Source organism: Linepithema humile, chromosome 2 (assembly GCF_040581485.1).
Source record: "Linepithema humile isolate Giens D197 chromosome 2, Lhum_UNIL_v1.0, whole genome shotgun sequence".
Lineage (NCBI taxonomy): Eukaryota > Metazoa > Arthropoda > Insecta > Hymenoptera > Formicidae > Linepithema > Linepithema humile.
The window spans coordinates 15827059-15848368 of NC_090129.1; the positions used below are offsets into that span (position 1 = coordinate 15827059).

The following is a 21310-nucleotide window of genomic DNA, read 5'->3' on the forward strand; positions in this document are numbered from 1 at the left end:
TTTAAAGCCAGTCCAGATCTGGAAGCAATTCTTCCATAACATCCGTTTGGTATTATAACTTTCAAATTAGTCGGTATAGGATCATTTTTATTTGGAATTGGATAGATAATATGATCTGAGGACGCTCTTAAGTCATATCCAGCAGAACACATCGATGCCTTAACTGGAGCATAGGCATTATCTGAAGTCTTGTAAAACAGAAGATGTCTACAATTTGCCTTATCCATTTTACATACAGCAATAAAATTTCAAATTATAATCAAATATTAAATATATAATAAACAAAATAAAAAATTATATTTAAGATGAACAAGATTCACATAATTCCTTAGGTTTGATATATTTTGTCTCTATTCTTAAGTAATATAATCCTGTCTTTAACTTACATTTCCATGCTTTGAATATCAACCTATTTATTTTGTTATATATATCTTCCTCATTACTATTTATATAAATATTCATAGATTGGCTTTGATCTATAAACAGAGCCCTGTCTATATAATAATCAATTAATACATCACTGTCCAATTCATATATTGTCTTATATATTCTTCTTATATTTTCAGGTATTGATAAAATATTTCTTATAGATCCGTTATTATTTAATATTTTATTCTTCATGTTATCATCCCACAATCCAATTTTTTTAATATCATCATACATTCTTCTATTAACAATTTTAAAATTCCCATTTAGCACTTTTTTATAGTATATATTACATATCCAAGGTTCAACACAATCGTAATTCCCTAATATCTGAGATGTTGTTGCTGTTGGCATTTGAGCAATTAACAAACTATTATATAGTCCAAATTTTCTAATCTTTAATCTAAGAGAATCGAAATCATTAATAAACTTATAATCGTTTAGATCATAGAAATCGAAATGAAGTAATCCTTTTGAAACAAGAGATGTACTATAATTTTTATATGTTTTCCCATGTGGGAATTTCATACATCAGACTAGTATTAGATACTGGCGAGATACAGATCCAGTACCGAAAAACGGGTTTTACATTTCGGTACTGGAATAGTACAAAACCAGTATTAAAATAACAATGGTTTAGTACTAACCCATTATCTAAATCGGTATTGAATAATGGTACTGAAATGGTATACTGCCGGTAAATTTACGGTACTGTATCTGTACAAAAATTAATAAAAGAAAATGTCAAATGTCAAGTACCGAGACGGTGTACTGTCGGTAAATTCAAGGTACTGTGCCCGTACTGAAATTGGCAAAAGGAGAGCGTTGAATGCCAGTACCGAAATGGTACATTGCCGGTGGTTTTTTTTGTACTATACCTGTACAAAAATTAGTAAAAGAAATGTCAAATTACAGTACCGAAACGGTATACTGCCGGTAAATTCAAGGTACTGTGCCCGTACTGAAATTGGCAAAAGGAGAGCGTTGAATGCCAGTACCGAAATGGTACATTGCCGGTGGTTTTTTTTGTACTATACCTGTACAAAAATTAGTAAAAGAAATGTCAAATTACAGTACCGAAACGGTATACTGCCGGTAAATTCAAGGTACTGTGCCCGTACTGGAATTGGCAAAAGAAGAGCGTTGAATGCCAGTACCGAAATGGTATATTGCCGGTGGATTTTTTTGTACTATACCTGTACAAAAATTAGTAAAAGAAATGTCAAATTACAGTACCGAAACGGTATACTGCCGGTAAATTCAAGGTACTGTGCCCGTACTGGAATTGGCAAAAGAAGAGCGTTAAATGCCAGTACCGAAATGGTACAATGCCGGTAAATTTTTTAGCACTAAAATTGGCAAAAGATGAACATCGAATACTTAGTATACATCATAGGAGGCAGTGTTAAAAAGTATAACCGTTGTATATTTTAATGTGACAGAAAGTAAAACTATATTCTAGTCCATTGCGTTATTAACAAAACGGATAAACTTAGATAAACTTAATAATTGGCCGAGAAACGGAGTAATAACAGTTATTGTGAGTGATAACTCTATTATTTATCATTTTTACTAGTTGTCAAATTCTCTCTTTTTTTTATATTATGGAAAATAATTTTTTAATTGCAATTTTATCAATTTTATAACTCATAGTTACAGCTATATCCAGTGGTAAAAATTTAATAGAAAATGCTGAAAAGGAAGTACTTTTATACCAAAAAATATCGAGATTTAAAGAAACTAAAGACTATATCATCATCATCGTTATCGTCATCATCGGATGATAATGAAATATATGAAAACGAGAATCAAAAAAATCAGTTACAATCTGACAATGTTTGGGTGACCGAAAGTGAAGTTGAAAAACAACGTGCACAAATTTTGCCTTCTTCTTCAGCATTATCTCATGATAATAGAAATACCAAGTAATTGCACACATATTTATAATTTAAAATATTTTACATATTTGATGATAAAATTATCTGTTCATCATTATTTGATGATGATATTGAAATTATCTGTTAATACAATTTATACTTTTTAACAACGTAATGATTAATTTTGATGAAATTTTTGGATTTATTATTTAAAAAATAAATAAATAATAAATAATAAATAAATAAACAAATAATAATAATAAATAATCTTTTTGAATATTAAATATATTTTTCTAATTAAATAAGTATAATCTTCAATTCTTTAGCATCTTTGATAATGAAATTACATCATCTTCATCAAGTGAAGAATTATGTCACGACAACGAAGTCGAAGAACAATTAGAAAAATTAGATCAAAATATTTCTTTTAAACAAAAGATACTTGATTGGTCTGTTAAAAATGTTGCATGTCTCAATAACAAAATGTTATCTGAGTTATTATGTATTTTGAAAACTGAACATGACGAATTTCCAAAAACAGCTGCAACATTTCTGCAAACTAAAAATTCCAGAAATGTTGTTAAATTTATGTTAAGTGCTAATGGATCGTTTGGTACTTACATTTATTTTGGTTTAGAAAAAGCTCTTAAATTGATGATAAATCCTAAAGTATATGTAAAAGATGTAATTGAAATTTTTGTTAACATCGACGGTGTACAAATTTATAAAAATTCAAAACAACAATTTTGGCCTATATTGATTATGTTACATGATAAGAAATACATTGTCAAACCGCAAGTTGTTGCTATATATCACGGTGAATCTAAATCAAAATCACCAACGGAGTTTTTAAATGAATTTATAGAAGAACTATTAAGTTTAATGACCAATAAAATTAAATTGTCAGATAAAATATATAATATTAAAGTGTTAGGTTTTATATGTGATACACCGGCTAGGTCATTTATTAAATGTGTAAAATCTCACGTAGCATTTTATGCATGCGAACGTTGTACCGTAAAAGGCAAAACAGTTGGTAAAAATAAACGCATATATTCGAGAACTACTTGTGAAGAACGCAATGAACAATCATTCAAAGAACGTAGGCAGCCTCAGCATCATCTTGATAACGAAATCTCTCCTTTATTAAAAATTCCAGGATTTGATCCAGTAAAATCAGTTGTTCTAGATTCAATGCACCTTTTATTTCTTGGTATTACAAAAACTTTATTAAACAATATTGTATTCGGTGGTCCCAAGAATAGTGGTATTGGGCCACGAAATCGATTATTATTAAGCAATTTACTCCATGGTTTATCTGGTCAAATTCCCTCAGAATTCCAAAGAAAAACTTTTGATATTGGTAACTTAAAAAATTGGAAAGCGACACAATTTCGTTTCTTTCTGTTATACAGTGGTATATTAGTACTTCGTCATGTTCTTCCAACTGATAAATATAAGCACTTTTCTCTTTTATATGTAGCATGTCGATTATTATGTAGTGATGATTTGGCAATATTAAACGCAGAAAATGCAAAAAAATTATTAATATTATTTTTTCGTTTGTTGCCTAAATTTTATGGTTCTCATATTCAAAGTATTAATTTTCATAATTTAATTCATATAGCAGATGATGTAACTCATATAGGATGTTCATTGACATCATTTTCGGCATTTCCATTTGAAAATTTTTTGATGACTTTAAAAAAATTAGTTCGTACACCAAATAATCCTTTAAGTCAAGTTGCAAATCGTTTAAAAGAAATTAATTTAAATACTAATATAAAGATTGTTCAATCTATATCAGTTACAGATTATGTTAAAAAAAAATCAATTTATTTAGGCAATCATATGACAAAAATAATATTTAAAAGTATAACATGGAATGAAATGATTATCACAAATACATCTCCTAATAACGTTGTACAACTAAAAAATGGCAATATCATACAAATTAATAAAATTTATTCGTTAAAAAATGATGTTTTAAATCAAGAAAAGTTATCACTAAAAGGATCGTTATATTATGATACAAGAGATGTTTTTAACTATCCTTATAAATCATCTAATGTCGGTTTATGGCAAGTTAATTTAAGCAAATACCGTTGCGTTTTTCATGTTAAAGAAATTAAACATAAATGCGTACTTTTAAACATTAAGAATATTACGTATTGTACAAAATTATTACACGCTTAAATTTTTTTAGTTTGTAAATGTTTGTAAATATTTTAATAAATGTACATAAATATAATCAATATGTACATTTAATTTTTTATTACCGTATAAATAAATATTTCAATACATTTCGATTTCGCTATCGATAGTTTCTGTATATGCATTTGTTTGTTGACTGCGGAACCTCGTTCTGGCATCATTGCTGTTATGTGTCAAAGCGTATAACTGTATATTTTTCTTGTATATTTTAATTTACGTGACAAAAAGTAAAACTATATTTTAGTCCAGTGTATTATTAAGTCTAGTGCAGTGCAGTGCTATAATTCGCATCAACCATGAATGATTTTTCATATTTGTGAGTACACGTATTTTTTTAATTTATTGGTAATTATGTTATTGTTAATTTTCAAAATAAAATACGTAATATTATTGACTTAAAAGCTTTTTTTACCAATAAAGAAAAATAATCGTAATTTATTATTTATGTAATTTATATAGAACTGAACTAAGTGATAATGTTACGCACGTAGTCGTCTGCTTTACTAGTATTCGGCGTCAAGATAAAAAATTATGTATAGATCTTGTACCAAAAGAATGGTTATTAAAACTTAAACGCACATGGTTTTGCAAATATCCGCCAAAATTAGAGTACGATAAAGTACAAGAATGGAGTAAAAAAAATAAAACTCCAGAATTAACATGGAAGAAATATCCTGTTAAATTAATGAAAAATGCTAGTAAGTACAAGTTAAAAAAAGTAAAATAAAAAATGCATTGAATTATTTACGTTATATTATAGATAATTTCGATCAGGGACTACGTCGTATGACACGCATTACAGAAGACACTGTTGTACTTTCAAGTGAAGTATCTGATATAGATGCTGAAGAATTGTCAGATACAGCATCAGATAAATCAAGTAATATCAGTGATTTAGAATTTCAATCGTTCTCAAGTCAAAAAATTGTAAAAGAAAAAATTACGGAAATAGAAGAAGGTATTTATTGTTTGTAAACATGTTTGAAATTCGTAAATTTATACATTTATAATTGATATTTTTATTTCGTAGATAATGACGTTCCAAGCAGTTCATCAGAATCAGTTACTTTTAAAAATAACAAAAGTAAAAAAAGTAACAAGCGTAAAGCGACTCTCTCTCTCTCTGACAAAGCCGAAAATTTAAATCCTGTGCAAAGAACAAAATTACACAATAATTGTATAGAAAATAATGGTGTAGTATTATTTAACAATTAAGATTACTTAAAAAAATTTTACAATAATATAACTTAGATTTTCTTATAATAAATAACTAAATAAATAAATAAATAAATAAATAAATAAATAAATAAATAAATAAGTTAATAAATAAATAAATTAATAAATTAAGAATAAATACTTATTTGTTTTCCTATTTTAGAATGCACTCAAGTCATTGCTAATGCTTGCTATGAACAAGTAAAAGTACTTATACAAAAAAAGATGGATAACATAAAAAAAGTATTTTATACGATATACGGAAAGGATTTGAAGAATTACAAAACAATTTATTATTAAATTTATCACACAAAGATGAAATGAATCCAGTTTCTGCTTTAAAACAAATTATTGGTTTTACATTACCGATATCTATATTAGATGATTTTGATACTTTGGATGCCTCAATGGACGTTGACGAAAAAAAAAATGCCTTGATAATTAATTTTTTTAGATTATTTTAATATTTTATTTAATAAATAAAATATTTTATAGGTTTATATTTTTTACAGCGTACGTTATTTGAAAAATATGTTGATGTAGCTTCAACACACAGAAAAGTTATACATAATGCTTTATCAGCTGTAATGACTAAAGATGTCCAGATATTATTTACTGCTTTTGGTCGACAAAAAAATGAAACAAAAAAATTAAACTTCAGCAAAACGAAAATTTATAGCTTACTTATGGGTATGCGTTATTTCAGCTTCTATTAAATTAATATTAATTATCAATTGATATATTTTATAATGTAAGAATAAAAAATTATTTGATAGATATTCTCGTAAGTAAATTTGGAACTAAGGAAGAAAGAGAAATAAATTCTTCCTTGAGTCGATGGTTTTCGGGAGCAGTAGATCGGTGCGGAGGTCGCAAAGAAAGAGAAAATGTTGGAAAAAATGTGAATTAATTAATTAATTATGTTATATTATAGATAAGAGAAAATTATTTTTAATATGAAAAATAATACTCATCTGTTTGATTAGGTCAATTTAATAATGTTTTATTAATGTCAATTAATTGATTTTATATGTGTATAATAAATAATTCTAATAATAATACTGTAATTTAATTTGATTATTTTGCGCACAAAATTGAAAATAATTATTGGAAATTGATACTGATCTTAAATATTGTTACAGTATTAAGAATCAGTATTGATTTTTGATACTATAATAGTATTTGAAATCGGTACAGATATTTAATACTGTTACTGTATTATGTATCATCATACATTCTTCTATTAACAATTTTAAAATTCCCATTTAGCACTTTTTTATAGTATATATTACATATCCAAGGTTCAACACAATCGTAATTCCCTAATATCTGAGATGTTGTTGCTGTTGGCATTTGAGCAATTAACAAACTATTATATAGTCCAAATTTTCTAATCTTTAATCTAAGAGAATCGAAATCATTAATAAACTTATAATCGTTTAGATCATAGAAATCGAAATGAAGTAATCCTTTTGAAACAAGAGATGTACTATAATTTTTATATGTTTTATTATATTTTCTAGCCAAATTACAACTTTTATTTAATGCATAATAATATATAGATTCGAATATATTCTTGTTTAACAATTTAGCCTCTTCGTCTTCGTATGAATATTTCATTTCATGAAATAAGTCAGCTAAACCTTGAACTCCTATACCTATAGGTCTATTTTCTAGATTTGATAATGATGCACTATCGGACGGATAATGATTTACATCTATAATCTTATTAAGATTTTCTACTATCAACTCAACAGTTTCTTTAAGTAAGTTAAAATCAAATTTATTATTTCTTAACATCTTTACCAAATTTATAGATGCTAAATTACAAACTGATATACTTTTGGATGATGAATATTGTATTATTTCAGCACAAAGATTACTACATCTAATTGTACCAAGATTATTTTGATTAGATTGTATGTTACACGTATCTTTAAATAAAATATAAGGACCTCCAGTTTCTATCTGAGTATCTATAATTTTATCCCACAAATCTCTAGGATGAATTTATTATAGAATTCATCGATGAACTTAATATACAACTAGTTATTATTTATAACAAAATAAATGATAAAACTCTAAAATTAATTTTAGACAAAAATAATATATGTTTAGCAGTAAAGTATCAAGACGTTAGCAATATCATAAACGAAATTTCTCATTATTTTACAGATCACATATGGACTGTTGTGTCTCAATTCCAAAGGTTAAATGACGATACTATAAGAAAATACGAAAATAAATTAGATTGGTATAGTCTATGCAAATGTCAGAGTTTATCTGAAAACATAATAAGAGAATTTGTACATAAGATTGAATGGAAGTATATATCGGAATCTCAGACATTGTCAGAAGATTTCATGGAAGAATTTAAAAACGAAATATGTTGGAAAGATATATCTAAATTCCAAAAACTATCAGAAAATTTTATAAAAAAATTTAAAAGTAATATAGATTGGAAGAATATTTCTAAATATCAAAAATTATCAGAAGATTTCATACGCGAATTTAAAGGATGTGTATTGTGGAAATGTATATCTAAATATCAGATAATGTCAGAGAACTTTATGAAGGAATTTAAAAAATATATCAGTTGGGATTTAGTATCTAGATACCAAACGTTGTCAAACGACTTCATTTTTGAATTTAGAAATGAACTAAATTGGGATAATCTATGTCAATATCAGACAAAAAACATATCAGAAGATTTTATATGTAAAGTTCATGATAAAATATCATGGAAACAACTAATTAGAAATATAAACTTATCCGATAGAATAATTTTAGAATTTTACGATAAAATGGATTGGGAATACATGTGTAGATATGTGAAATTATCTCCAAATATAATTGAAAGCTTTTCTGATAAATTCTCGTGGAATATAATATCTAGATACCGCATATTATCCGAAATTTTCATAAGAAGATTTAAAGATTACGTTGAGTGGAAATATATATCTAAGTATCAAAGGTTATCAGAGACTTTCATGAAAGAATTTAAAGATAAAATTGATTGGTATATTGTATCTAAAAATCAAATACTATCAGAAAAGTTTATTAACGAATATAGGTTTAAAATAAATTGGACATTAATATCTGAACACCAAAATCTTTCGGAAAATTTCATTATACCTAATCGTACCTATATAAAGGTCATACCTAATGTACCAATATATAAAGTAGATAATAGGACAGTCTTATATTTATCAAAAATAATCTATAATATGATATTAAATTTTTGTCTGTTTTTAATTTTCTCACGAGTATATGTATAAAGTCATTTATAATAGTTTCTATATTAATCTCTTTATATTCAAATTCTACGTTATCTATAATTATTGTAAAATTACTAAAACTAATATTATCATATATAAATATATTAAACTTTAATTCTTTATCAAATGGTACAATATAATTTAACTTTAAAAACTTGCTTGATAGTGATGTTCCAACTATTCTACTTAAGTTACCAAAGTTCACTAACGTATTTGTATTAATAAAATATTCCTTATTCTTATTAAACAATCTATTAATTTCTGAGTACGATACATATTTTATGACAAACGGATCATCTGACTTAAATAATTTGCTTAATTCTATATCCTTTTCCCTTTCGATATTCCATAAAAAAACCATCTTTTTCGGCTTTACAATTATCCTACCATATTTCAATATTAAGTTGAAAAAGTTCAATTCGGAAAAATCTACATAATTGCTTTCATCCGTGCTTGATAAAATTTCTTTTTCAACTTTAATTCTAGAATTATTAAAATAATCTATTATTAATTCTCTGTTGATATTCTTTGAAACTAAACTATACAAGAATCTGACATCTTCCTCGTTTACAAAGAAATCTTCACTGAAATTAATGCTGAATATTCCTCTATTTTTACTTATAAAATCATCAAAATTATGTTTATCATCTTCTAATGTAGTTTTCATGTATTCTTCTATACTAGCTATAAGTCCACCAATGTTATTTTCCATAGTAGTATTTATCTAATTTATTTTTTGAAAAATTATAAGAAATTAATAAAAGTATTTATAAAAATTATATTCAAATAAAACTCAAAAATGAGCAAAGCTAGAAAGAATCAGAAATCTGATAATTCTTCTTTGTCATCTGATGATGATGAAATTATCGAATCGTTAGAGACTAAAACTAAAATTAAAACTAAAACTAAGAAAAATAGTGATGTTTCAACTGAAAGATACGATAAATCATCAAGCCTTGAATCTAGTGATGAAGAAATTAAAAGTGACGAAGAAACTAAAAGTGTGGAAGAGAATCAAAGCGACAAAGACATTAAAATATCTGATAAAGGAGCAAAAAAGAAGACTAAAATAAATAAGCAAGATATAAATAATAAAGAAAAAGTTAATAAAAAAGAAGTTAATTTATATAATAAAATAGAGTATGACGCTAACGTATTTGATGAAATAAGCGATAAATTCATTACAAAACGAGTGGCAATTAAATTTAGAACTTTTCTAGAAAAAGATACATATAAAGAAACAGAGTTGAAAAAAATGTGATCGCGTAGCAGTGGGACGTCCTTCTCACCGCGCGCGCTTTACTCGCGCGGATTCGCCGATCTTTTTTCGTTAATTACTCAGTACTTATTATGAAAATTAAAAAATGGTAAAGGACTTTTCTACTCAATTTGACCTCCTCTACCTGTATATGACCGGTGGGGCGATTATTGCCAGACACCCTGTATATATTTTAATAGTTCGTTATAAAATTCATGAGGTTTAAACATTAAGTAATCGATGTTTTTATGAAAGAACAACCAACTTATAATTCGATAACGCTACTTCTAATGCGCTTGGTTGCATTAGCCGTAGCTGTAACGGCGCACTTGATGAGGAATAAAACACAGGTACTAATGACGAATATAGATACAGATGCTAAATTAATTCGGAACACTTATTTAAAATTATATTCTTTTTTCATAAATATGTCAATTTATAACTATTAATTTGTTTTCCTTCTGCAATCATAACAATGTAATTGAGAGAATTTATTTTTTATGTTGATAATGTTACGTATTTTTTATAAATTTGATTTTTGTAACAAAAAATAGATTTCTTACGTAAAATAAAAAGTAACATCGCTTGTTCAACGGGCTCTAGAATTGATGCTTAACAAATTGTAAATGATTTCAAATTGATTTATGCGTATTTGCAATTTTATTTTTTCTTAAATCCTACTCTACACATATCAAGAAGCTCTCGACAATTATTCTTGGATTGAGTAGTTTTCCGGTAGACAGTAATGCTGGAGGCAGTAATAATTCTGGCCATCTTCGTAGTGACACCGTGTCCCATCTGGAAAGTATGAGTCGATATCTAAGTCGAGCATTTCCAGGCGTGCCACATATTCATATTGCTTTTTTGCTGCAGATACAATTCGTCGGCAATATACGGTACAGGCTATCCACGGTTTCGTCTTATCATGAATGACCTTCCATCCCGGCCCATTTTCTGAATCATAGTTGAAATATTTTCCGCCTCCCTCTTTCACCTTTAAATTGTATTTGGTGCATTTTATGGTAGCATATTCGGTAATTCTTTTGCGTTTTCCAGTGCAAAGTCTTGAGTCATTGCAAAGAACCACGTCGTAATATGGCCCATTACAACTAGCCGTTTTGTAAGTACCATGTGTGCAAAAACGTCGTTTGATTACCACGCCTTTGGATTGCGTCAAGCAACTGCTTTTACAGGAGTCTTCTTTCCATTCACTCCAATTATTGTCTTCACAATACGGAAAAATGTATGGTGGTAATTAAAAAGGTATGGTTTCGATAACGGCCACGCATTCTCCGCCGCGACATTCTTTCTCGAGTGCACAGCGTGTTCCTAAAAAAAATTTAGTTCAAAACTTTAGATTGAACTCCTTAATTACAAAAAAGACATACCATCCAACGCAGGTCCGGCAAAGAAATACTCATTTTTGCGAGGCGTTTCGCATTGTAAGACTTGACATATATCATGCAACGTGACGTTTGCATCTTTGTCGCGTAAAAATAATTCACATTGCTCTTTGGCGGTCCATTCTCTTCCTGGCAAATCGTGATAACGCGAATGGCCCAGTGCATATGGATTTTCGGTCTCTTCTCGTCTTGTATGATCGAGAAGACACGGTTTTCTTTTCCTGAGATTTTTTGTAATGTTACGACTACACTCGGACCATGTTACTTGTCCCCGCAAATATTGAAAATCTGTCATTATGTATCTGCTTTTCGCACACGTCGAATTGATGAAGTCATTATCGTGTTTCATTCCTAATCTTTTGAACAATTAAATTATTACTTTCGAAAATATGCCTTATCTGCAATATTTTTAAATACTTTGTAGTTACTAAGAAGTTTTACACCTTAAAAAACTATATCTCTTTAAAACTCTGAGTAGTTTTATCTTACAATTGAACAAATATAAAAATTCTTCTAATAAATATTATATACTTAATTGGTATTAAAAAGTATACATAAACTTACAGATGGCCGATTTCATGAGCAGCAGCACGAGACGTCGCAAAACCCGAGACTGCGTTAGGACCGGTAGAACTGATTTCTACTAAAGCGCACGATAAAATCTCGGTACACGAGTAATTGACGAAAGAACTTCCTACAACACTATAATGCTTTCGTTCCTTTTCTGACTCATATAGATTTATTCCGGTCAGGTAAAGGCCAATGTCCCACTGAAGCGAATCAATCCCGTCTTTAGGATACAAAAAATTCAAGTAATCGCAGAATGAATTGATCATCTTTGTATGGTTACCGTCGAAAGTAGACAAATTTGATAGCTGTTTATCCATTATTACCAACTTTACCAATGAAATATCAACAAGAACACCAAAACTTGAATGATGCAACAAAGCTTGAATCTGGTTCACGTATGCTAGTATCATATCGCGTAACTTATCCTCATCATTGTCCAGAATAGGCATGTACATATGATATGCTGCTTCGTCGAAAAAAACGGCAAGTTCTATGATCAATTTCTTTTGCGTATTATCAATGTTTTCCTTTTTAAAGTTCATCCTTTTTGCTTGATCCCTAAGACATGTTTTTCTTTCCCATAGTGTTTCCATTTCATTACGATTATACTCGGGCCATGTTATATTCCTTTCCAAATTGCTAGAACTTTGCTCTGGTATTAATCCTAAACTGTAAAACAGATAAATTATTAATTTTAAGTATATGCCTTACTTTGCATTGTTTAATTAAAATATTCTTAAATATTTTTTAGTTTATTAATAGTTTATATAACAAACAATTAAAGAATGAAATTTTTTTGAAATGATTGTTTACTTGTTGATTTTATTGTACATTTCTACAATTAAATAAATTCCATTATATAATGTTATTTATTTTCAATTTATACGTAAAACTAGTTCTTAAAAACTTACAGCTCTCCGATCATCTTAATAGCAGTAAGAGGGTATTCGACTTCAGATTTGTCACGGAATTCTGCTATCGCGCATGAGAGAAGCGGCTTACATACGCTATCGAAGTAAGTATATCCCGTAATCTGAAAATTCTTCTCATCTCTGTCATGCGTTTTAAATTTTACCATAACATTTTCATAAAGTTTTATTCCGGTTAAGGAAAGGGCAATATCCCAGTGATGCGGATTATTATCGTTCGGAAAATTTAGAGAATCCGCGTATGTGCAGAACGAAAAGAGCAATTTGCCAGCATTGCCGTCAGAAATTGGCAAATTTAACGGCTGTTCTCTTAGCATAATTAAACGTATTAACGTAATATTCATAAAAACATCCAAACTCGGACGATTAAAGGCAGCCTGGATGCGATTCACGTACGCTAATATAATATTGTGTAACTTATCCTCATCATTGTCCAAAATAGACATGGACTTATTATATGCTGCTTCGTCGATAAAAACGGCAAGTTCTATGGTTAAGTTCTGTCCCGCATTGTCATTATTGATGTTTTCCGGTTTGGAAATCATTGTTTTTGCTTGATCTCTAAGACACGTTTTTGTTTCCCAGAGTTTTTCAATTTTGTTACTATTCTTAGACCATGTTACGTACTTTTGCGAATCGCTAGAACTTTGCTCTTATGTTAATCCTAAACTGTTGATCAGATAAATTATTAATTTTAAATATATGTTTTACTTTGCATTATTTGATTGAAATATTCGTATTTATCTTATGATTTAGTAATAGTTAACATGGTAAACAATTAAAGAATAAATTTTTTTAATAATGACTGTTTACTTGTTGATTTTATTGTGCAATTGTACAATTAAATAAATTTTATTATAAAATGTAATTTATTCTCTATACGTAAAACTAATATACAAAAACTTACAGATTTCCGATCTTATATAAATAGCTTCAAGAGATGATGTGATTTCAGATGAATCACGGAATTCTACTATTGCGCAAGATAAAAGCGGATTGCATGCGCCATCTTGGTAGGTTCTTCCCTTAATATCATAATTCTTTTCGGTTCTGTAATATGGTTGCAATACGTGAATATATTCATAAAGATTTATTCCGGTTAAGTAAAGGCCAATGTCCCAGTGACGCGGATCATTATCGTCCGAAGGATTAAGAAAATTCACGTATGTGCAACAAGAATTGAGCAATTCTTTAGCGTCGCCATCAGAAATTGGCAAATCTAACTGCTGTTCTTTCAGATATTTTAAACTTATTAACGTAATATTGAAAAAGGCATCCAAACTCGGACGACTGAAAGCATTTTGGATACGATTTACATAGTCTAATATCATATTGTGTAACTTATCCTTATCATTGTTCAAAATTGACATGGACGTATTATATGCTGCTTCGTCATAGAAAACGGCAAGTTCCACAGTTAAATTTTGTTGCGCATTGCGCACGTGACGTCGCTTTAGTTTAAACATGTCCCAGTGGTAAAGACTTGAATCAGCAAAATATTCCATTGATTTTTTAATAACATAAGTGTTAGAATGTAAGGTTCAATTAATCAATGCGCCCTGTCTTCTACTTTAGTACATAGCGCGTTTCTATTTTTGTTTTTATATTCTGGCGCGTAATGTGTGCGGTAGCATCATGCGCATGCATCCGGTTTCCTGTTCCGTCCTCCCTCTTGTGGGTTGGTTTATCTGTATGTGTCATGTGTAGCTCGCCGTGTCATCACGCTGTACAACCAGTGTGCGCTAAATAAACTTTATATCCTTTATACTGTGCATTCTTTGAATCCCGTACAACCTCAACAGGTTATGGGCCCAGTACGCAGAAAAGTAAAAATCGAGTGCGTGTTCTAAGTCTCGTTGTTCTGTAAAAATAACCTCTAGAAGAAATCATCATGTCGGTCGTCATTGGAACGCAAAACATTGAAAAATTGAACGATACTAATTACGAGTCGTGGAAAATTCAAATAAAAAGTGTACTCGTATGCAACGAATTATGGAAATACACCAGTGGAACCGAAATTCGCACGCCCGAAAACAGTGATGTTTGGACATTGAAGGATGAAAAAGCGCTGGCGTTAATACTATTGAGCATTTCGAAGAATCAATTAAATCACGTTAAAAAGGCAACAACGTCGCATGAGGCATGGGAAAAATTAACAAACATATACGAATCCAGAGGTCCGGTAAGGAAATCCGTTCTATATAAGCATTTATATCGTATGAAGAAAGGACAAGGACAAAGCATGATGGAATACGTGAATAGTTTTGTCGATAAAGTAGAACAATTAGAAGACGCTGGAATAAAGTTACCAGAAGAACTAATATCAATCATAATGCTGAACTCATTACCACCCGATTACGAGAACTTTTGTGTTGCCATGGAGTCACGAGATAACATACCGACGATTGATTTCCTTAAAACAAAGCTTATTGAAGAGGAAGCGCGACGCATCGATCAAGATGATTGTAAAAATCATGACTCAGAAAACAACGCATTAATGGCAAGTAATAAAGGATCCGTCAAAAATGCAAAAGACACACATACGAAATACACGAAAAACTACAAGTTTACGGGAAAGTGCTATAAGTGCAACAAGATCGGACATAAATCGATAGACTGTAAGAGCAAATCAAAACGTCATACAGGAAATAACACACAAGATGCAATGTTTGCATGTGCCCAATATAGCGGACCACAAAAGTCAACGCAGTGGTGCCTAGACAGTGGTGCGACAAACCATATGTGTCACAACAAGGAAAAATTCCATGAATTAAATGCAGATGAGAGGTGTGACGTCTACACCGCTACAGAACATTTTGTTGAATCCGGCGGTAGTGGTGACGTAAGAATGAAAGTGAGATTAGGGAACAGTAAGATGAACGACATTAAGTTAAAAGGCGCGATGCTAGTGCCACAATTTAGAAGTAACTTATTGTCAGTATCTCGTATGACCGACAATGGCTACACGGTGACATTTAATAAGAAATGCGCGTTCGTAAATCGACACGATGGTTCTACGGCGTTAATTGCAAAAAGACAGGGGCAGTTGTATGTTGTAGATGAAGCTGTACAATCGGGGGCCCTGGCTGCGCGTGATGTCGGAAATAATAATCTTCTACGCTGGCACCAAAGGTTTGGCCACCTAAATCTAAGAGATCTAAAAAGGTTACAGTCTCAGGAGATGGTAATTGGCCTAAATATGAAAGGTAATTCCACAGAAATTAATTGCGAAGTTTGTAACAAATGTAAAATTCACCAACTTCCTTATAAAAGTTCAACTAAGAGGGAAAAAGAAAGACTCGGGCTAGTACATTCCGACATATGCGGTCCCATGAACGTCCCTTCATTAGGTGGAGCAAGGTACTTTGTAACATTTATCGACGACATGTCTAGACATGTAGAAGTCGTGATGTTGAAAAAACGTTCAGACGTTATAACAGCCTTTAAGGCTTACAAAAGGCGCGCTGAAAAAGAAACCGGTTGCAAAATAAAGAAAATTCGTACAGATAACGCGAAAGAATATTTATCCAAAGAATTTAGTAACTTTCTTGAAAAAGAAGGGATCAAGAGACAACTGAGCGTCGAATACTGTCCTCAACAAAACGGTATCGCTGAGCGTGCTAACAGAACCTTGGTAGAAATGGCACGCTGCATGTTATTACAGTCTGGAGTTCCCAATAGTCTGTGGGGTGAGGCCGTCAACACTGCGGCTTATATCCGTAATAGATGCCCAACAAAGGTATTAGAACATTCAACACCCATAGAAGCCTGGTCGAATAAAAAACCATACGTAGGTTTTATGCGTATATTTGGCAGCAAGGTCATAGCGCTCGAAAAGAAACCCTTTAGAGGTAAGTTTAACCCAAAAGGAAAGGAGTATATACTGGTTGGTTATTCACAGGAGTCCAAGGCCTATAGATTATGGAATCCTCATACAAACACGATAATAAAAAGCCGTGATGTGAGATTCACTGAAGACTTGGAAGGTGAAGTAAGTAGTTTGGAGAAAAATTTCAGGGTCCTCCTAAATCCAGATTGGCACCAGTCAATGGAATTGCCCAGTACCAAGCCAGTGGATCCATCTACCGTTCACGAAACAAACGAAGAAATAGGCGAAAACATGGATTCCGAACAAGAATCAAGCGAAGAAAATGAAGAGGAGACGAATGAAGAACAAATAGATACTCCGAAAATTTCAAGAAGAGGTCCTGGCCGACCAAAAATATTGAAAACTGGAAAAAGGGGTAGACCAAGAAAATTATATCATGAAATGAGACACAATGAAGGATCATCAGCTGAGCCATCTAATATAGAAGAAATAGAAAACAGAATCGACAAACAAGCATGACTAGATGCTATGCAATTAGAATATGACTCCCTCATGAAGTACAAAACATGGGAGCTCGTAACACGACCCAAAGGGAAGAAAGTACTGTCCAATCGATGGGTATTCAAAATAAAAAGGAAACAAGATGGGTCAATAGATAAGTATAAGGCACGCTTAGTGGTACGTGGCTGTGAACAAAAACACGGCGTAGACTACGAAGAGGTATTCGCACCTGTAGCAAGATATGAGACAATACGCGCTTTTCTCGCCGGATGTGTTCAAGAAGAGATGCATGTGCATCAAATGGATGTCAAGACTGCTTATATACAAGGTGACTTGCCGGACGAAGTCTATATGATGCAACCTGAAGCTTTTGAAGTCCAAGGACAGGAGGAGAAAGTCTGTCTCTTGAAAAGACCACTCTACGGCTTAAAACAGGCAGGTCGATGTTGGTATGAAAAACTAGATACTTATTTTAGAAGTATAAACATGTTAAATAATGATGTGGATCCTTGCGTCTATGTAAGTACTAATAAGAATAATAGAGTAATAATAATAGTTTACGTAGATGACTTACTTGTGGCATCAAAAGACATGCATGAATTACAAAAGCTAAAGGATACTTTAAGTAACAAGTTTCAGATGAATGATTTAGGTCCTGTAAATGACATTCTCGGAATAAACATAGAAAGGGATGGGCACACAGGAAAAATAAAGTTAACACAACAGAGATATATTACAGATATACTACAAAGGTTTAAAATGGAAAATTGTAAACCAATATCGACTCCACTTGAAGCAAACCAAAAGCTTGTAAGAAGGTTGGAACCAAGCACAGAAGAAGAGAGATTGAATATGAAACGTAGACCTTACAGAGAATTAATAGGAAGCTTAATCTATTTGGCTAACGCAACGCGTCCGGATCTAGCGTTTGCTGTCAATGCGTTAAGTCGTTTCTGCACGGATCCCGAGGAGGTTCATTGGAAACTTGCAAAAAGGGTAATACGGTATTTGCAACATACTATCGATTACGGCATAACATATGCTAAAGACTGTAAAAGAATGCAAGCTTATGTAGATTCGGATTGGGCCGGTGATGTAGAAGATCGTAAGTCATGTAGTGGTAACGTAGTTATAATGGCTAATGACCCAATTAGTTGGAAATCAAAGAAACAAAAATCTGTAGCACTATCCACGATGGAAGCTGAGTACATGTCTTTATCGGAAGTATGTAAAGAAATAGTATACTTAAGACGTTTGTTAGAACATATGGGATTCAAGTCTTGTGTAACAGATGCAACAAAAGTGTATTGCGATAATCAAAGCGCGATAGAGTTAAATAAAAATCATACATTTCATGGTCGAAGTAAACATATCGACATTAGATATCATTTTTCGCGAGAAATTAGAGAAAGAGGCGAAATTAATTTAAGTTACTTACCTACCGATAGAATGATAGCAGATCTATTAACAAAACCCTTGACCAAAGCAAAGCACGAAGAATGCGTAAAGTTGTTAGGATTAAAATAAGAATAGAAAGTTAAGAGGTAATGATGTTTTTTTTTATTTTGTTCCTTTGGACGCATTGATAGGAGGAGTGTTAGAATGTAAGGTTCAATTAATCAATGCGCCCTGTCTTCTACTTTAGTACATAGCGCGTTTCTATTTTTGTTTTTATATTCTGGCGCGTAATGTGTGCGGTAGCATCATGCGCATGCATCCGGTTTCCTGTTCCGTCCTCCCTCTTGTGGGTTGGTTTATCTGTATGTGTCATGTGTAGCTCGCCGTGTCATCACGCTGTACAACCAGTGTGCGCTAAATAAACTTTATATCCTTTATACTGTGCATTCTTTGAATCCCGTACAACCTCAACAATAAGGTTTGCCAAGTGAAAGATTAGATTGTCCTCTAAAATCGTAGATTAAACACATAGGCATGAAATCGTTCCGCAAAGGCTGTATCTCTAACGTGTGGTTCTCCACAAAAACAAATCCTTCCTGCTTTTAAAAAGATATATTTATTCTTTATGTGTCATTGTATATAAAACGAAAAATAATAAAGGTCACAAGTAATCACATAAAAATTTAAAAACTGTTTGTTTTTCATGTGATATTACTGACCAATCCATGTTCATGACAAAAGTTGATAACCGCAGAGCTGATATGATCTTCATGATAATAAAAGCAATGACTTGATACGTTTAATTTAAACAATTTCTCTGTCACGCCTTTCGCATTATATTTCCATTCTTTGAACACAGGCGATACAATTCGATCACTTCTACGCAGATTCAGTTGAATCAATCGTCCGAAAACTTTCAGTGTTATTGGTATCTGTAATTTGAATGACAATTAAAAAAGAAATTTGATAATTCTCGAATAACGAGCAACAAATAGAATTATACTGTAAAACGCACGTACCTTTATTGCGCCTGTCAGATTCGATGCCGGCAGTAATATTGTTTCAATATCATGCGTAATTTGCGCGTACGTTTCATTTAGTAAAATTATTATCATATATTTCAATAAAAAAAACATTTTATTTTCTTAAGTTCTTGTTCAATTTCAAACTATTAAACTATTAATCAAATAATTTATATACTCGCACTAGCATTGTCGCGTTTGTTATACCTGATATGATCACGAATGAAACCCGAACTGGCGTATGAGGAATATCTTTCGTGTAGTGTGACACCTATTGTATATTCTCTCTTTGCTACATGTATATGTATAAATATTTATGTTTTTAAATCCAAACGTTTAAATGTAGTATTTACGATGACGGTATAAAATGTAGGTTTATAAAATGTAATTTATCACTAATATGTATAATATGTAACATTGATCGGAAACGTAAAAGTTTAATTTTTAATAATTTGATTTCAAAATGTTGATAATTATTGTTGGTATATAAAATTGTCGTTTATGCGTATTCGTAATATCTTGTAAGTTACGTTAATATTCAGGATCAATAGAAATCAAAGAAAAGAAACAATTAAATAAATATATACATATTGCAACAGACATTGTTAAGAATTAATATTTTTATACAATTATTCTGTCGAATAAAATTTGTTGGTAAAAAATATTAAAAGTTAAAAATATATATTGAGTAGTAATATTCAGTTAATAAATATATCGAAATCAATTATTTGTAACATCATTCTAACGTAATGTAAATTTAACAATGTGACACGCTCATAAGTGCAATAAGGGATTCTTTATTGGCAATGAATAATTTGAGAAATATCCAATCATGTGATACGTTGTACAATACAATTATAAATATATATACAAGTATAACTATAGAGAAAGCAACACTTTGTTTAAGTAATATACATATATATTTAAGTAGTATATTCTAAATTTCACGAGATTTAAAGTTTACGTAGTCGATCTTCTTATGGAAGAAGAATCTACTAATTAATTCGATAGCAACATGTAATGCATTGGCTGTAGCTGTAACGGCGCGTCCGACGAAGAAGGAAAGCAGGTACCAATGACGAAAATCGATTCAGATGCTTAATTAATTCTGAGCATTGATTTATCATTATATTTTTTTCAAATCCCTGTCAACTAACAAATATTTATTTTTTTCTTTATGCAATTACTAACTATTAAGTTATTTGGATTTTGGATGGAATTTTTCATGTCGATAATTCGACGTATTTCTTCTCGTATAAATTTACTATATGCTAACAAAAAATGGATTTATTGCTTAAAATAGAAAGTAACGGCGATAATTTAATGGATCCTAGATTTTATACTGAACAAATACTAAATATTTCTAAATTGAATTACTTTTGTTTTGCAA

General features: G+C 30.7%; 1 protein-coding gene and 1 long non-coding RNA gene across 4 annotated transcripts; one reads left to right on the top strand and one right to left on the bottom strand.

Moving 5' to 3' along the window:
• Positions 1-2027: 2027 nt before the first annotated feature.
• LOC136998170 (uncharacterized) lies at positions 2028-8150 on the top strand. Its single transcript, XR_010888803.1, has 2 exons — positions 2028-6422; positions 6509-8150. It is a non-coding gene; the product is annotated as an uncharacterized lncRNA (long non-coding RNA).
• A 1320-nt stretch (positions 8151-9470) lies between these two features.
• LOC136998167 (A disintegrin and metalloproteinase with thrombospondin motifs 17-like) lies at positions 9471-13363 on the bottom strand. Of its 3 annotated transcripts, none has more exons than XM_067350556.1 (3): positions 13153-13363; positions 12236-12910; positions 9471-12022 (listed from the first exon to the last, which is right to left on the bottom strand). In XM_067350556.1, exons 1-3 carry the CDS (start codon positions 13317-13319, stop codon positions 12007-12009), a joined length of 858 nt encoding a protein of 285 aa, XP_067206657.1. In that variant the 5' UTR covers positions 13320-13363; the 3' UTR covers positions 9471-12006. The 3 variants fall into 3 exon arrangements, with proteins under 3 accessions (XP_067206657.1, XP_067206656.1, XP_067206658.1); XM_067350555.1 differs by having other exon boundaries at positions 9471-12027; XM_067350557.1 differs by having other exon boundaries at positions 9471-12069.
• Positions 13364-21310: the final 7947 nt, after the last annotated feature.